The sequence below is a fragment of the Mesitornis unicolor genome, unplaced genomic scaffold (genome assembly GCF_000695765.1).
Source record: "Mesitornis unicolor isolate BGI_N332 unplaced genomic scaffold, ASM69576v1 scaffold45998, whole genome shotgun sequence".
Lineage (NCBI taxonomy): Eukaryota > Metazoa > Chordata > Aves > Mesitornithiformes > Mesitornithidae > Mesitornis > Mesitornis unicolor.
Genome location: NW_010203381.1, coordinates 14,909 through 34,272, shown reverse-complemented (window position 1 = coordinate 34,272; position 19,364 = coordinate 14,909). Strand labels below are relative to the sequence as shown.

The 19,364-nt window shown below is 39.4% G+C and overlaps 1 protein-coding gene across 1 annotated transcript in view; it reads right to left on the bottom strand.

Moving 5' to 3' along the window:
* Positions 1-979: 979 nt before the first annotated feature.
* Positions 980-19,364, bottom strand: part of FSHR (follicle stimulating hormone receptor) — a gene marked incomplete at its 5' end in the record, with an annotated part of 26,917 nt that continues 8,532 nt past the window's right edge. The window contains 6 exons of the mRNA XM_010190690.1: positions 980-2,207; positions 8,527-8,712; positions 13,656-13,730; positions 13,847-13,915; positions 17,000-17,077; positions 19,357-19,364. The exon at positions 19,357-19,364 is cut by the window's right edge and continues 88 nt beyond it. Coding sequence (XP_010188992.1) covers positions 980-2,207; positions 8,527-8,712; positions 13,656-13,730; positions 13,847-13,915; positions 17,000-17,077; positions 19,357-19,364 — 1,644 coding nt within the window. The remainder of the gene's footprint in view (positions 2,208-8,526; positions 8,713-13,655; positions 13,731-13,846; positions 13,916-16,999; positions 17,078-19,356) is intronic.

The window sequence follows — 19,364 nt, the reverse complement described above, 5'->3', positions numbered from 1 at the left end:
GAAAGAGAACTTGCAGGATTTCACAAAAACTTTTGTTCAGGTTTTCAAAAGCCATACCTGGATCCACTGTGCCTTCCATAACCCAGACAGTGCAATGCACTAATATTGCTATAGGACAAACCTCCTTCATGTATCATGTCAAAGAAGCCCATTGGCCCGTCATGCCATACCCAAGGGGTCCAGTCACATAAAAGTGATTTCAACCTAACTTTGTGTGACCAACTTGGGAAAACAACATCCTTATTATGAAGGTTTTCTCCTGCTCTCGTTCTTGCTCTTTCTCATCTTGAAAACAAATCACAAACCAAATTCCCTGATGAATTTGTTGCTCTGAGCCTGCCAGTCTAGACCAACATAAATCCTACCCAAAGTGGCACTTTTGTGCAGAGTAAGCATTCAAGAGCTAACAACAGCCTAGCTGGACTTGCCTTCTGCACCACTCTGTGGTGAACAGAAATGGAAACAACACAAGATATTCTTATTCCTTGTAAGTCTGTGCTGATGGAGGGCTTTAATTTGGCATTCTATCTCCTTTAACCCCAGGAGATATGATTAATGAAAAGAAGTAATTATCTGTCATTGGTATAATATGCTTCACAGACAAAAATAAATAAATTCTATGTATTTTTTTCTTTCAACTGTATACAACCACTACTTAATTCCTAGTAAGCATCTAACATCTTCCTAAAATGAAGGGAATCTCTGCCTGTATGGTGGGAGGTATGAGTTCATAATCTCATTTATTTCTTGAGACAGTTCTGTAAGGACACTTTGACTGAAGTTTTGTTCTTTATCCTTCAAGAACTGATGAAGATGATGCGTCATCTCTGATGGCTGTTCATTGAACAAAAATAGCAAAGTGGAAGTAAAAGTTTTTTCCCATAAAAAATAAGTTCACATGCTATGCTGAAGTCATGGTTCAAATTCACAGTTGAATGTAATTATCACACTGCCTCAAACACAGATTCATGCAAGCACTTCAGTTCAAGTGATTCATAGGAACCAATGAATAAATAGTCCCATCACAGTTTTTTGATGCAGGAGGGCAATGGCCATTCCTCGTGTGGAAATTATGAGCAGATGAGGACGTCTCTGTTCTGTAAATCTGGGCTTGCATTTCACAGCAACCAAACTTGCTCAACAGAATAAAGAAATCCCTACGGAAAGTTTTTGTGAAAATGGCATATAGGAAAGGGTTAGCACAGGAATTGATGGGGTAAAACAAAACCAGAAGGATCTTGGATTTGGACACTGTGATGAGAGGAACCTTGATTGAGGCTGATATTGCAAAAAAGGATATTGGTGCCATGCAGAGGAAGTCTGTGAAGATCAGTATGGCCATGCGCTTCGCAATCTTTGTGTCGCTGTTTGAAAAGATGACATTAGGGTTTCTCACAGTAAAGTAGATGCAGATGTAGCAGACACATATGATTACAAATGCAAGTACATTCAACACTAAAAGAAATATAACATAAGCCTGAGAAAATGGTGTTTCTATATCCATGGGTAAACAGATACTGACTTTCATGTAGCTGCTGACTCCAAATATGGGAAGAAGTGCCACCGTGAAAGCAAATATCCAACCAAAAATCATAATAATCACAGCATGACGAAGTCGAACCTTGCGGTCCAGTTGCATGGCGTAGGTGATGGTGTGCCACCTTTCCAGAGTTATCACAGTCAGTGTGTAAACTGAGAGTTCACTTGCAAACACTGTAAAAAATCCTGCAGCATTGCATCCTGCTCCAGTTTGCCAGTCTATGGCATAGTTGTAATACTGGCTTTTGGTCTGGATATCTACAGATGCAATAAACAACAGATAGATACCAATGCAGAGGTCTGCAAATGCAAGATTGCACATTAGAAAACGAGGTACAGTGAGTTTGAATTGACTGCTTATTAAAATAATGAGAACAACAATGTTCCCAGTGATAGCTAAAATACTGATAAACCATATCAGGACTCTTAAAATGTTGTATCCCATGATATCTTCACATGGATTGAAAGCATCGGGTTTAGGTGAGCAAGCTACGTTAAGTACTTCATTGCATAGACCATAGTCAAATTCATTCTCTGCTGGGTCAAATCCTATGCCGTAGTTGGAAAGATAATCTTCAGCTGCAGATCGTCTATGTATCTTATCACCAGGCTGCTCATCAAGGTCTTGCTTGGCCTGAGATATGCTACATATCGGATGTAATTCAGTGCTGAAATTGTGAAAAGAGTAGAATTGGAAACTAAGAGACACAGCATGAGGCATACAACAAACACAAAATCATTCAGTTTTCATTAACAGCTCAGTTTTTCTGGTTAACTGATTATATAGACTACCCTGGATCTTGAAATTAATAGTTTGGCTGGTGTCTATTTATAAAATATTACATGAAAGTGTAAATTATTTGGAAACTTCACTGAAGGAAAGACTGATGTTTGCTTTACTAGCAATCATGATGCAGTTATCCATATGGACATGCACATCCTGTAAGAACCTGTCCTTATTTCAACTGCATTTCTCACACAACCTGTCATTAAAAAGGGGATTCTTGCATGGGGGCAACACGTGATGATGAATTCCTACATAAGGCTGAACTTTGAAGAATAAGTCAATTCAGCTGTGCCCATAAAGAGTCTGTATAGTCACAATAATGCTGCTATCCCGTAGTGCTACTATCCCATAGCATTACTATCAAATTTCCTTTTTCCTAAAGTTTTTGGCAGTCAGTGTGCCATATTCAATCTTGTAACTCCTTCAGGGCAGAGAAGAACTCCAGTTTGTGCCATTCATATTGAGTATCTCATATCATATTGGTAACTGTCCATTAACACTAATAAATAGCATAAATAAATTCATGCAGTCTTCCAGATAATCTCTAGAAGCCAGATGACAACACAAACACAAGACATAGTAGACCATTTTCCTTAAAAACTGTTTTTCGATGAAAATTGATTTGAAACCAAACAAAATGAAGAAAAGCCAAGCCAAACCTATACAAACCAAATAAAGTTACACCTCACCAAAATAACCCAACATTTCTGTAGAAAGTGTAGTTGCTTTTGTTTCTGTCAGAAAGAATTTTTCAAGTATTTTATGTATTTTAGAAAAGGTAGATAAAGGAAATAAAAGAAAAGAGTTTAAAGAAAAAATGCCTTTGAAGGTAAAACAAGTATTTTTTTACAGTTTTGTGTTTGGCTTTATTTCCTAAAGTATTAACTCTATGCCTTTCTTCTTCATGCCTAGACCAAAGGAAGAAACAAATGTTTTGGCTGAGATGATGGAAAGATGATCAGCTCCATCAAGCTAAGAAATCTCAAGATGTGTTAACAAGAAAGAAAGGGTCAGACTTTATCAACTACTTCTCCTAGGCTACCTTTGAAGCTGGGTGTCCCAGAAACTTGCATCCATAGCTTTGGATAAAATGGATCCATACCTAACCTGAATTAGGGAATAAAAGAGCTGACAATGTGTTGCAAAACTAACACAGTTCAGCTCTGTCTACTTTCATCTACAGCCTAGACAGCAATTTAGGTGTATAGTTTCTAGGACAGGACCCCAGCTAACCTTCCACCCTGACCTGGAGTACAGTTGAGAGAAAAGCTTTCTAGGCAAGTTGGGCTGAAGTTGTTGAACAATTGATAGCAGATTAAAAGGGAGAACTATTTTTTGTAACCTAATTTTACCCTTTGACTTTGTGCACTCACTACATCTTCCAAAAATCGAGTTTGAAAGGTCTGCAAGAAAGGAAAACTAAGCACCAAAAGATGAGGGACATTTCCTATGAGTTTTTGAGCATCCTGTAATATTATCAATATTTTTTATCTTGTCTGTCAACTGAGGCAGAAAACCGATTTTCTGTGAGGTCAAATATGCACTATGGAGGTCACAATAGCAATAACAAGGCATTACATTTTTCGTCCTCTGTGTTCCGTTCGCAAAAGGATGAGTGAGGGATCCAGTGTATTGATCAATACATCAACAGTTCTCTAGATGAAAGGGAAAATATGCTTCCAAGGAGCAATAATGGGGGAGAAAGTCCCTCAGTTTTGAGTTCAAAAGGCACTGAAGGTCACTGAAATCTACTGCAATTGGGAGTTCTTCATAAATGAACTGAGGGAAAGCCATTTCTCAGTCATAAGTTAAAAATAAACCTTTTCCCAAATTACAGAGGCACTGTCTGGAGCTAAATCTGTCCCCTGGTAAAACTGCGATGTAAGGCCAATTATCTGATTATTTCAGTATATTAATTCTTGAATTATTTTACAGCCAGCAGTCCCAAATAAAATCAGGGTCCCAAGGAATTAACTGCTTTGTTTGCTCCAAGGATGGATGTTGAGGAGTCTTCTGGATGGTTATCTGTGAGCAAGTGAGACGAGTAGTTGCAAATTCCCAAGAGAAGGAAGAGTCACCCTCTGGTACTGACTGCTTACCAGTATTTTTTTGCCCTGGCGTATTTGCCTTTTGGGCTGTACATTGCATTCAGAGCAACAAGTTAAAACATTTTTGGCAAGGGATGCTTGCTTCCTTTTGAGACAGTAGGTATCATAACACAGTCCAGTTATTCAGTCTATTTGTAACCCTCTGTTACTGTTTAACATGGGTTTGTTCAAGTAAACCCTCTGAAGGATAAACTAGAGAAAGGATAACTTAAAGAATAACATTAAAATTAGCAAAGTGCTCCAACAAAAATAGAGAAAAATTACTACCTTTGTACAGGTGGTTATTTTATGCGCTTCCTCTGGATCCGGTGACAGCAGGATCTTGTGCGCTGAGGAACACACTCAGCAGAATAAACAGTCCCAACCGAGGTTCTGTATTAAGCCCTATCTCAAACCAATCATTCTCACTGAAAAGTGACATGAAATGAGTTGTGAGTAACTCGTATTATATTCTCATGAGACAGGGCTCAAACACAACTCCTGATGCTGCCACGTTTTTTTTTTTAAATAGGATTTCAAGTGACAGCTCTTCCAAAGAATAATGATCAAGTGTAAGGACAGAGTTGTATCAATGTCATTCTTCTAGGCAGAAAGTGATCTTTATGTCGAAGAAAGCCAAAAGCTTGCTGAAGTTCATAACAGTCTTTGTCAAGTTGAGGGTTTTAACATGCAGCCTCTGGCCTATCTGCACTCTGAGGATATTATTTTCCAATCGCAGAAAAAAATGAAGGAAATTCAACATACTGCACTAGGCTTGTCCCAAGAAAGAACTTTACCTTCTGTTAGGCCAACATCACAATATTCCAGTGTGATAAATCTACATGTCAATATTTACCATATAATCCCAATGATGCCCAATGATAGGAAAAGGGGCAATAGGTGAAAGATGGAGCATAGGAGGTTCCATTTAAAAATAAGGATAAACTTCTTCACTGTGAGGGTGACAGAGCACTGGAACAGGCTTCTCTGGAGACATTTAAAACCCGCCTGGACGCGTTTCTGATGTGATCTACTCTAGGTGAGCCTGCTCTGTCAGGGGGGTTGGACTGGATGATCTTTCGAGGTACCTTACAACTCCTAACATTCTGTGATTCTGTGATCCTTCTTGGAATGGGAAAAAAAATAATCAAAACTGCCTGTTTTAATTTGTGTCTCACTGTGGTGGAGCTGTGCTTGATGCGATATCCTCCAAACTTTAGAAAGCACTGTCACTGTAGCAGGTTTAAGCTTTCTGTTATCACAACAAAGCCTGTTCATCGGTGCAGATGGATTTGGGAAAGATGATCGAGCATGTTCCACTATGGCAACTAATTTTATTTAAAGTTCTCCAGTGCTGCAAAATTCTCAAAGAGTGGAAATCTAACATAAATGAGGCAGCCAGAAAGGGACTGCACATCCCTGTCTTAATTTCTTCCCAAATTTCTCATGTGAACACAAACTGCTGCTATGATCCTTAATGCACTTCTGGGGTTGATGAGACATCCTTTTTATCCTCCCTGGACTACCTGGGAGTAGTCTGAGACCAAACGGTCATGGGAGAATGGACGTCTCCTGTGAAGGTCCATGGCAAGTCAGGTCACATCATGGTTCCCATCACTTCAAGTAATGCCTGCTGCACTGAACTAAGCACAGCTCTCACCAAAGAGATAATGCACATTGTGTGATCAAGCACTGCAAACTATTAATAACTATTAAACAACCTGAGCATTCTTCAGTGTACACACACCTTGTGCCAGCTGTCAAGGAAACTGCTTTGAAATGAGAGTGGGTGTAGCTACTGTATGTGTGACTGATCTCTGCTGAAGTATATGGTAATACCTTTGGTAGTCAAACTGTACTAAAATATATCCATTTTCTCTCTTTAAGCTGGAGAGAGGATATTAGTCTCCCACCAATTTCAGTACAAGACACAGGACTGTAAGAAAGAAATTACCATTTTAATTATGTTTTAAAGCAGTTAACAGGAAAAGTTGATCTAAATAATGGGTTCTAATAATTTTGCATTTATGCTTAATAATTTTTTTAAGATACGTCTGGTAACTATTAAAGACATATATAAATACATTCAACTTTGTTCTATTGACCATGGCGATACAGTTCATATGCGCATTTATTCAAGTAATCATACATCATATATTATAAAGAAGAGCCTCTCCAACTTGCATACTATTCCTTACCATTGCATCACACCTGGTACCATAAGGGTCTGTGAAATAATGAACAGACTTGCTCCAGAAGCAGCCCCACTGCCATGAAGTGCTCCAGCCCAGCTCTCTGACCATCTGCACTTGGGTTATGTGAGCTCTGCACAGTTCATTGGCATTTCTTTGCAAAATTGCACTTGCCCAGGCTGTGGGAAGGGATGTCAGTGTCCTCCTTGGATTCTTACCTGCCAGGTCAGAGGCTTCCGAAAGTAGAGCTAGGCTAAGGGAAAAGTGAATGCTGTGGGCTTCAGTTCCCTGGGTCAAGCATGATATGGAAGTTATTTAAAGGCCAGGTGAGGGGACTGGATACTGAGAGCTTATCAGAAGGTCAGGGCCATTTCATCCTGTAGCTTTTCTTCACTAGTAACTCTTACTCTGGTTTTGAAAAGTTCAGTTGCCTAATTTAAGGTGTGGATTCTGGGATTTGGGTCTTGATTTGGTCCAAGCAGCTCAGATGCCAAGTACCTTCAAACACATGAATCATAGTGATATCAAGGTCTCCTTTCAGATTCGGGACTACACATGGTTCCATTGAACTCTTCAGTAAGTACCACTTTGCCACCAGTGCTGGATGGACTGGACCCATTTCTACTTAACAAGCTACCAAGCACTCTGCCTGCATAAGCCTGGAGAAGTATGTGAAAATGTTTCTGGCTGACAAACTGTCATAGTGAAAAGTTCAGCATTTGGGATAAAAAATGGGCAGTGAGGGATGTATTCTGTCAGTTTCTTCCCCTATCACTGCAGTCTCCACCATCAGACTTGCACTCTTTACATAGTTTTGCAAACACATGTAGGTGATATTTATCAGCTATCAGCACAAGCAAGATCAGTTATCTTTCATTGCCTGGTGATAATACAATGCTAAAAAAAAAGGCTATTACAAGTATTAAAATAGAAGCTATTTATAGCTTATGCTTTCTCTGTGTGGTTTTACTTTTCTTTGAAGTTTTAGGCAACTTCTGAAGACAATGTCTTGAATTATAACAATGATCCACATTTTTTTTTCTCCAATGTCACATTCCAGGTCTTTGAGGACATCCAGTCAAGGAAGAACTTCGAACAATAACAGAGGTTTCCATAGGTACCAGCTCCTCATGTTTTCCAGTGGCACAAATTCAGGAGGTTCATTAACTAGTTAACATGTACATTTAAAGTTTATCTGAGCAGACAAAAATACTCAATGAGAATCATTGATACCTGAAGTCTCACTGCAACATGCTAATGGAAAATTAAAACAAGCATAGAAAATTACTTTGGGAGTCTAAAAGGACACCCTACCCTCCCACCCCCATGTCCTCATTTGGGTAAAAGGAGTCTGCTCTAGTTTAGCCATTTCAGAAATCACATAAAAAAATGTTGTCTATGTAGACTCAACAGATAAAGTAATTGTGTGTGGCATTTGGTTGGACAGTGTTCCAACATCAAAATGGCTTTTGGAGAGAAGAGTTTAAGATCAATCAGTGGTCCTGTTATCCTCCTGAATTGATGGCCAAGTATGACCAGCTTCTCTGCAAACAGTTTTTCCTCCAACTACCTCCTGAAAAGTTATCAAACTTTTCCTGTTGAATGTCTTCAGCGTGGCTTCAGGCTGATCCAGGATGACAGGTCTCAATGAAAGATGGAGCTATGACAGGTGGGGTTAAGAGCCACAGCTGGGGAAACTGCTAATGCTAACACAGCTATCAAAATTTATTGCTCTCTTGTAATGGAGAGGCATTGCACTGTGTAGCATGTATAAACCTGTATGTATTGCATATTTATTTATTTCTATCAATTTACTTACCTGCCCTGAAGAGACCTTTTCTATCCAGATTTCAAGAAAGTTTATTTAATTCACTATCAACTGCTAAGAAACACCAAAAAAAAACCAAATGAAATCACTTACTTTTGCCTTTTCCAGTTTGTAAATGCACAGCAATGGCTAGGATAGGTGAAGTTTGCCTCGATCAAAGATCTAAATTTGCTTAAATCAGGAAGCTTTTTTAAATTGTATGTAGACCTTGCTCTTAGCTTCTTAATGAGTTCTAATCCATGACTTGGCAGGAAACTGATTCTCGTCCTTGAAATATCCCTTTAAGAAAACATGAAAATCTCGGTAAAAAAAAATAAAATTTACTTTGCTCGATGGTGGTTATGTGTTTTAGACTGTCCCACTCATTTTCAGAGTAGTGATTGGAAAGAGATCAGCTGGAAATCTACACTGAAAAGAGGATCCAGGGATAAATTAGGTGTTCATCCAGGAAACCTGAACTAATATCCATTGCAAGCAACAATCAAATTATGTTAGTCTGGTTTGAGAAAAAATTAAAACATCCCATAACCCTCTGGGTAAGAATTAGCAGGGACAGAAACCATTAGTGTCATATGACTCTGGGTTTAGTAAATACCCAGTAAATGCAACAGTCATCCCAGAATACCATTACAGGGTAAAAAAGGCTGATTAAATCACAACAGAAGTTTGCTGCATGAATATCACATCATGGGAAGGCTGCTGTGGAAAAGGCAATAAGCACAAAGAGAGAAGCTCATGTAGGGTACAGATGTGAGGAGAGGTTGGGTCTATCAGGTTTTGTACTCATTAGGAAGAGAAAGAGATTAAAGAGAGAGAGGGGTGCTATGGTTCAAATGGTGAGAAACAAAAATAACAAAACATTTCTAAAGGTTTAAAAACCAAGGAAAGCACAGACTGAAGCAAAGATGGGGCAAGATTACAGAAGTTTAGGAGAGATGTATTTATGTGGAAGATAATTACCGTGTGGGACAGGCTATCAAATACAGCAATGGAAGCAGCAGCTATGAATGTATTAAAGAGAGCATTAGCAGGGCTTTTAAAAGGAAACACATTGTGCAAACATTAAATCTAGACTTGTGCCATGCAGGTGGAGAAAGGGAAGAAGGACCAAGGGTGCTCCACCTCTAAGCTAAGAGACACTTGGCAATCTATCCCCATGGGTCCAGGGTATAACAGCTGGGGCAAAATGTCCCCATGTTTCCTTCACTACAGCACAAACTGTGTTCCTCAACTTGTGACAGCAGGAGAGCTTTCTCTTAAAAGCAACAGTGAAAATGAAGTGCACAAAATCACCCTGTCCTCCCTTTATTCCCTGTGCTCTTATGGCCTGAGACTGATCCAGGATGCAGTGCTTCCTAAGGCTGCTCTGCTCTTTATTCTCCAACAAAGGAAAGGAATTTTCCCTAATCAAGAAATTGGACTGACAATATTTGTAATTTTTCCATGCCCACCCCACCCCCGCCCACCAAAGTACAGTTTCCTATTCATTCGTAACAGTATGATGTCAGGACAACATGCTATTTGACCTTGGTTACCCAACATGTCCAATTTTTACTATCACATTAATACAGCTGAATGGTGTCATGTGAGGGGGAGAACAGGTTTAAGCAGCATGTAATAAAGTTTAGACAGTTGTTATGTATTGTACGTGCATTTGGTCCTCTGTTCTCTGTTCTAAGAAACAGAATTAATACCAAGAGATGGGTCTGTTTGAACTTATGGTATTTGGCTTAGGGTGGCCAAGTCTAACATTCTTAGGCATAAAGCAGTTAGTAAAATTGGTGGTGGGTAAAGATGATCTTTGTGTAAAGATGATGCTGTGCCCACAGCTAAGACTTTGCATCCAGGCTCCGACCACCTTCAACAACTGGACCATGTACTGTGGCAGCAGAGAGGCAAACACAGACCCCACTTCACTTCCCTGATCTGGAGCCATGACATCTAGGAGAAGGGCAAGACAGAACGGTGGAGTCAGAAATGCTTTGAACTTCTGCGGTCAGGCTGAGAGAAGCTATGCTGTGGTCCTGAGTTTGTTCTGGGCTGGACCTGTTTCTTGCAGAAGCCAAAAGCAGCAGCTGATGAGAAATCTTAGGCTATCAATTTCTGACTTAGTCACTTGAAGAGGTAATTAGGTTGCAACAAGTAACCTCAATTGTTTCATGGACTAACTATTGCCCTTAGTATGCTGCCTAATGAAAACTGTCACCTAGAGTATATGCTCATGACTCAACAGCTAAACAGGAATATTCTGCCTAAGTCCACAGACAACATCACTCATGGTATCATTAAGAGCCTATGAAACTTCACAAGGGCTCATAAGTCTGAACAAGAGCATTGAGAACTTTAGCTTGTTAGCTAAAAAACTTTACTGAGTGCAAACTTTTAATACACTGGGTTGAAATAAAAAGTAAATATGAATAGGAAGGTCACCTAGACTTAAAAATAGCTAAAATGTTACTGGATCTCTGGGCATCTCTAAATAATTTCATAAATATTAAATATTTTTCCATGAAAATATTTTCTTACTTTAAACAATTTTTTCTTTTTGTGTTCATTATTGCACGTAAATAGAAGCAAGATAGGGAAAGTGCTTTGCATACTCCTGTGGGGTTTGTTGGCGTGTCTGTGAGGGGTAGTTATCGATACAGCACTCACAAGCTCCCAAACAGCAAACACTGACATTGTGCTGGTAGTATAGTAACTTACTCCACTGAGTCATCATGCACAGACTTCAGTGCAGAGGTCCTTTGGGAGGTTGCTCTCTAGTTAGAGGCTTGATAAATTAAATAAGCATGCTAAACAAGATGATAAAGTGGCAGTAGAAAATCAAACCAGAAAGCATCAGTGTGTGGAATACGTTGCATTATTATTGCTTGGCTGCTAGTCAGCAGCCTTGACAGCAGCCAGTGCAGGAATAGCAGAATGAATCTGACTTCTCTTCCAATCACTTCCCTTTCCCACTGGGAGTCTCTGTTGGATTAGCAAAAATACTGGCCAACTGATGAGGTTTTAAAGGCACATATAGAAATAGCAAGAAATGGCTGATGGAACAGAAATCAGAGAGGGATAGATTGGTTGGTGAGAATTATTTTCTTTGTGCTTGTATCCGAATTGATCTTTGTCTGTGCTTCAGGGACTAAGCTGTAGAGCTGGGGATCTACTGGAGCTCTTCTGTGGCTTCCATACGTGGGTTTCCCAGTTTCCCATTGAAGACAAATTGCAAGGACAGGATGGACCACAGACCTATCCTGCCCTTCATTCAAGTCAGGGTGTGACCAGAGAACTCCTATAGATTTCAGTAAAAACTGGTGTAAGCCAATACAGCTCCGCAAGCATCAGATGATGATTAAATGAAACAATCTGGCTGAAAATTGAAGCTATGAAACTCCAAGTTGGCAACAGAGTGTATTTCTGCATAGAGGTAATGTGCATAGGTGTGGGAGTAATTAGCCATTTGATTTACTTGCCTACTGTCAGCGCTGAAATCCTTTAACTCAAAACCTGATGTCTTTCCAAAAGAGGTATTCTAATTCAGCCAAGAGCTGTAAGCCTGAGAGAAGAACTTATTCCTGAAACTGTGTAGCATGTACAGGTGCTAAGATTGGTGCTTTCTGACATTACTATATGTGTTTGTGCTTCTTTCACATTATTTTAACATGCTGAAATGTAAAACAGAAGTCGGTGTCAGTTGACTTTACAACACTGGTTCAGGAAGATCAAGAGTTAAAACAACCTGACATTCATTCTAATAAAACATTGCAGTCTGCAACACAGATCTGATTGCAATAACACTATTTGTTTCAGCAAAGACATGATTATGGGTCAATCATTTCCACAAGTGAAAGCTCATTCCTGGTGTACACTATAGTGATGGATGAGTAAGAAGGCTCTTCTTTCACAATCTCTGTTGGGATAAAAAGGTAATTTCCCATCCACAGAATAGTGGATGTATTGGTAACGGAACAAAAAACTTCTTACACAAATAACTCAGTGTTAGAAATTGAACTATCAAATGAATCTGAACTACAACCAAATCAATTTGATAAATCTCCTGTATATGATTGTATCATCTGCAGCTTGCAAAGAAAACGCATTTACTTTTCACTACAGGAAACAATGCTTTTCCAAAGAGACATCAATGATATTATTACAGAAAAGATGCTTCACTGGCAGTCTTTTCTAAAGGAGGAAGACACTATGAGAAAGTGACAGAAGTGGAGCAAAATGCAATAAGCCATATCATAGGTCTTTATATCGTAGGTGCATTGACCATCAAAACATGAAATAAAGGCCTCCAGAAGACACCTGACCTGAACTCAAGTTTAACCAGTCTTTTTTTCCCTCTTTTTTTTTTTTTAAGATTTCTAACCACTCTAACCTGTGTAAAATCTTCCATCAGCTCCGCAGATCCCTTTTCACTCTTTCTGGGTGACTCCTACCGCTCTCTGGACATCCAGGGTAGATAGGAAGAGAGAAAGGCGCTGATGAATTGGTGAGGGAAAAAAAAAAAAGACTCCTGTGTCTCTGTTGCAGCTCTTACGTGTTGCGACTTGTGCTCAGAAACATAAGCAGTTGTGCACAATCACAGGCATTTTCAGACCCCATGGCAAATGAGGGTGGCTTGAGGTCCTGGCTTGATGTAATGGTGACCGAGTTCCATGAGCATCCTACTGCTGAATTCTCTACTGCTGAGATCTTGCTTTCCAGCTTACCACCCACCAAAGACATCCTGCTGTAACTGCATGAGATACAGCTCGTATCTGTCTTTACAGAGGATGAGACATCCCAATCCCTATCCCTGTAGGGTAGGGATTTTATCTTCAGAATTCAGCTTCAGAGATGCAGGTGCAGATCTTCAGTGGTAAGCAACTCATATTTTAGCACCTTTTGCTCAAACAAAAAACTAACAACATTTTACTCTGGGAAAAAAAAAACAAACCAACAAAGCAGAACTACTCTCTTACAGAGCTTAATCAAGCGTGAAGAGGAATGTGGATCTAAATTCCTGGATACAAACAATCCCAGAAACTTGAGGGCAAAATGAAAACATGGATCTAGACTGAAATTTCAGGTTATGGCTTCCAGTTTTTTTTTTTTAATATTCGGAACTACACCTCCAGTTTTGAACTATGACATTTGTGAGATGTTGAAATTCATACGTTCTTCTCTATTCTTTTGTAGGGAGTTCATGGTGGGAAATACAATATCTGAATATTACTTACAAAACAACGGGCCCATTGGCTCCTTGGAAGACCTCATTTGGTAATTTATCTAGGTTGTGATTATCACTTAGATTTCTGAAAAACACAACAATATTGACGCTAAAACAATCTGAGATTAAAAAGAATTGTTTGTAGCAGTTACTACCTTCTAATGATTGCTTTTCAGAATACTGAACAATAGAAATAGTTACAGCTCATCCAGGTAGGTTCCATTAAATGCATGATTCTCAATTTCCTGAATCCCATTTTTATTCAGCCATCTGTATGAGAGAGAAAAAAAAGAGCTGTGTTCTTATTCATGGTTCATAGCTAAAATGTATGTAATTCACACCAGTGATAAGTATCTGAAACAAAATTATTAAAGGGATATTCAGATGGTCACATTTCTATGAATACTAGCTGGTAAGATCCCAATAGTTGGAGAAGGCTTTGGAGAGTACAAACATGAATAGGGCAGGTGAGCGCTACCGTCAGAGATGACAGCTAGAGTAAGTTTCTGAAACAAGGGCAGAGCTGATGAAGACACTGGCGCTACTCATGGCTCTCCTGGTAAGGCTGCATTGGAGTCAGTGAAGCTGTTCCAGGTTAATCCCAGGAGTGGTGAGACCAGGATCTTTCCTGCTGGTGCTGTCAGTGCCACTTAGTTTTACTTTTTTTACTTTAACTTTTGTCAGTTATCATAAAAAACAGACTGCTGTCTGCAGTGGTTTTGTGTCCCTAGCAGGGCAGGTGGAGGAGGGAGGCTGACAGTCACTGAGCTGGGGAGGAGGGAAGGAGGGGAGTGGCACTGGTGCCAAACTGCTTGGGAAGCGGCTGATTTCTCCTATGACTGCTGCCTCAACAGATTACACTCCCTGTCTGCTCTGCTGCCCCAGTCCCACCTCCCCAGGCTCCTTCCCCTAAGAGGACACACAGATAGCGAACCTGGGAACCAAAGCTCCTGGGGCTTTCTGATGGATTTTTACTACAGTGCATTAACTAATTAACGTTTAATGTCCTTCCCTCTCTTCCCTTCATGGTCCTAAAAATTTACATTTGGGTCAGATATATTTATCATCTTTATGGTGCAATCTTTCATCTCGCTTTAAACGTCACTTTGCAACTCACGCCCTCTCCAACAGGCAGTGAGAGGTCTGATTGATGGCAAAAATGGCTTGATTTAATTAAAATGTCAGCAAACCTTGATGTTTTGTTTCTAACTCACACTGAAAGCTGAGCATGCCAGTGACCCAGTTATCTAAGGTCCGAGGTGGTGAGATAAGGTGAGCAGGAAATTCAGTTCCGGGTCTGGCTGAAGGGATTACCCTTTTGACCATGACAGGCAGATGTACATAGCTCTATGTCTATAACGTCTGTCAGATTGGATCAGGACAACTGTCACTGTCCCTTCACTTGCAAGCACTATTAGACATGAGTGAATAGTCACAGAGAAGAGACATGTTCCTGCTCATAGCATTTAAAACATTTATTACATTACATTGATCTTATCCATTCATAGCTGCCAAGCTGATATATATACTTTTGATCACAGCATTAGCACATACTGCATTCCCTCACCGAACATGATGCTAATGCAATGAGATACTAAGGTCGTAAAATCAGAGTTAGTGTTGCAGTACAGGGTGGTCTATACATTCCTGTCACCTGGCTAATTGCGTCCAAAAGAGCAAACAAAATTTTACCTAAATCTCAAGACCTCATTATACTTTATATGGACAAGTTTCTATTGAGACCAATTCTCCTCTCCCTTCAACCAGCATCGTTACTGACTTCACTAACTCTTACGTTAGCAACAAGTGACAATGGAGGTGGAGATGCAGAGCTTGGACATATAGGCTTTTACTCACTATTTCACGGCTATAGTGGGATTTTTAAAATACACTTTAAAATTCACCTGGTGCAGGAGACCACTGCCCCTGAGGTACTAATTGTAACCTGTTTTAGGGCAGGAAAGCTCTATTTTAGGCTCTAAGTGGCATGCAGACCAGGAAGTGAGGTGAATTTCTTCCATAAATTTCTAGCACTTCTTTACCAAATGCATCACAGTTCCAATATATGCAGATCCCATGCGTAGCATAAGATCAGGCGCAATACAAATTACTGGCTTAAACATGCTTAGAGCCTGCCACAGGCTAAACATGCTAAAATGGGGTCTCCCCAGAATGTGGGTGTTCAATGGTTCTGGGTGTTTTTAATGCCATCATGACATGCTTAATTTCACAACGTGATCTTGCTGTAACAGTCACTTTCTGTTGCATTGCAGTGATTTCAGTTTTGTACAGAAAAACAGAAAATCTGTGTCTTAAATGAGACAAGTTCATGACAGTACAAGGAAAGCCTAAATAGGGACTCTTAAAGAGCATATGCAGGGCCCCAGTTAAAAGGGAGAACAGCAGCAGGGTGAGGACATTGTCTGACCAGGTGGATGATGGCCAGGTCTGCTTGCACAGCTCTTGCTGCCCCTGCACACACATCATGGCTTGAATATGAAGAAACTGTGTATGTGTCTAAGAGTTCAGGGAACTTGACATAGACACAGGTTGTGCATAACTGATGGGGAAAAAGGAGAGATAACAGCTAAGTGACTTGTTACCGGCCTCTCTTCAAATATTGATGGTCTGACCTCACTCCCACCAAAATCAATGTAAACCCAGGCAATCAGATCTTGCTTGTCTGCTTCAGTATACGAGGTAAGCTGCACACACACACACACACAGTGGGAAACTTTTCCAGTCTCGCCACTGGCTAGGTGAAATGAAGGCAACTTGTTAGCAAGTAAACAGTATATTTTGATATACCAAAAGAAAGGATCAAAGAAGCCAGATAGTTCATTAAAAAACATGACTGTTCAAGTCAAACTTAGAGTCATCTAACCACACAGCTTGAAACTGCATTGTGAACCAGCCTGTATCAATGTATTAACATTGTGTACAAATACACCGCATTTCCACAACATCTACATATATTTTGCCTGAGTAATAAACGTCTTTGAATGATGTGTCTGACTGTAAATATCCTTTTGAATATAATTTTTATCACATAGAACTGTTGTTGTAGGTGGAATATGTTTAACCTTAGCATCAGTAATTACTAAATTTGCTCTATGTTGTGCTTCTAAAATAAAGAGCAGGATTAGAACACAAAAAAAACCCAAACCACAAAAGCATTCATTTTTTATGGCAGGAAAATAGAATGTAGGGATTTCATGGGTAGAGGAGAACTCTAAAACCTAAGTTTAACCTGTAAGTGCATAATATAGTGCCTGTCCCCTTGTTTCCTTGACCCTATTCTGGAGAAGAAATGAGTTAACAAGGAGAATAATGGATTTGCTATGTCATACTCACAGAATCACACTTTCAGAACTGAGGCCTGTGAATGAATTTCGTTCAATTGTGCGTATATTGATGTTGTCTTGAATATCTCTGAAAAATACAACAGAAATGACACCTTTTTGTACCTCTGTGAACCTTTCAATATGATATACTCTTTCAAACATGGTATTTTTCCTTACAGTCAATCAGAGGAACTACTGTAGACAGAGGGTGATGACTTAAGCTTTAAAGACATTTTGTCTGCAGAGCACAAACCTTCCTGGTAAAACAGGCTGGAGCAAAACATTTCCAGCACATTCATACTTTCCTCCCAAATAGGCTGAAGCCATTAAAATGCATAAAGACTCGGGTCTTATAACCTTGAGGCAAATTAAATAGTTCGTCCATCAAACATACTAATCAGAAAATGCAATCTGAGGGGCTGTGAGTCCATCCCTTCTTGCAGCCTTCCAGACAGAAGAAGGAAAAGCCATTAGCCTTTTTGGCCTGATTCAGCAGGGTATCTGACAGCCCACAGATAATTCCCCTGCTGATGTCAATGGGGTTGCTTATAGGCTTTGTATGTGCTTAAGAACTTAAGACATGAGACCCCGTCAATGCAGTTGGTTGAACTAGCAAGTAGGCATTTCAATCTTTCAGCAGTTTTGACTGACACAAACAAAGGAACGGCAGATATATGTTCTGTTTCTTGCTCAAAATAGACCTCGAAGAAGTTAAACAGAAGTTAAATTCATAATTTAGACTGGGGATGTGGTTGTTTTCATGCTGTTTCTGATGGAAAGCATGGAACAAAATGAATTATCTGCAAAGCTTGAAATTAAGTGCAGTTCCAAAATTATCTCATGCTGACAGTTGAATATGGCCACAACTCTACTTTAAGTGACGCTTACACAGAGGCCTCATTCTGCAAACTGAGGTCAGCAGAAGTAGGAATAGGGAGGGAGTGTAACACCCCTACTAGTGAAGTGTATCCCTCTGCTAACATCTGCAAGAGCCCTTTATAAACATCAATGACCTGTCAAGACCTGCCTTTGGGACATAAATATCAGTACAACTGAAGCCAGTTGGAATTTTCTTATTGATCTCAGTAGGGTTAGGGTTTGAACCAAGGTCTAATTTTGAACTCAAGCAGTACTAAGGCCTAATTACTACAGGAAAGTGAGGAGTCTCACCTGAAAAAAAAATAAGATTTGCTCAGCAGGACAAAATAATTCAAAGCTAGTTAAGGCTGATAATAAACATAAAGGTATACAGGAGGAATACTCCTATGTATCTATTGCATTTGCTTGATGGTTTTGGGGAGCCCTGAAGTTCAGTTCTCAGAATCATGTATGTCAAGAAATCTATTTATCATATATATGTGTATACTATATTCAGGCATCGCCCTTTATGTGTTCTATGCATTTTTGTTTATATTAATGGCCATTACTAAGACAATTGCAAGATTAATGTTTCTGTAGATTGAAATCTAATCAAAGATTTGAACATGCAAAATTTTGCCTGTGCATTAATATTATATCTTATAATATATAAAAGAAGATATAAGATATAAGAGAACAAATATATAATATATAAGAAGATAGAAGAAGATAAGATATAATAAGATATAGTAGAAGAAATATATAAGAGAAGAAATAGTTGCTTATTTTCTGGGTTTTCTGCTTGTTGCTATACTAAGAACTGACTGAAACAATTATGTCAAGATCTTTTTCTGTGAAAGAAAAATCAAACTTTTTTCTGATAGCATTTTTTACAGAAAAAAAGGTGCTTTTACAGAAAAGAAGAGCCTGCTTTCACACCAAGTTTTACACAAATATTTTTTCCCTGTTGGCACTGGAATTTTCTATAGAAAAAAATATTTCATTCTCTGGACAATTTTACTGCAGTGGAAAAAAAGAGCATGATAGAGATATTTCCTGTGATTTCTTTTCTTTTTTCTTTTCTCTGTGGTGGCCACCTCTCCACAGAAAACAGCTCTGAGATCAGCCACTCTTCTCATGCAGACCAGAGAACTGTCACCAGGTGGCAACAAATTTCCACTGCCACCAGCCTGGCTTGGATTCCAACTGGTGAAAGAGGAGTTAAAGGCTGTTATCTGTCCCCTGGGCCATTCAGGCACATACTCATAGTGTAGTTAAAGAAAGAGCGGTCTGTAAAATGCAAGTTATAATTCTTTGTAGAAGGGACAGCTAGAGAGAACTGAGACCTTTCGGGCCACATTATCATCAATGTCTACAAAATTACAACCCAAAATATTATTGTGAAGTTAATAAGCGAACACAAGTGGAATCATGTCTTGAAAGGTTTTGTTGGAGTAGAAGAACATTCAAAGGGAGTTTTTAAAAAGTGGAAAGCAGATTAAAACTTACAGTAAAAC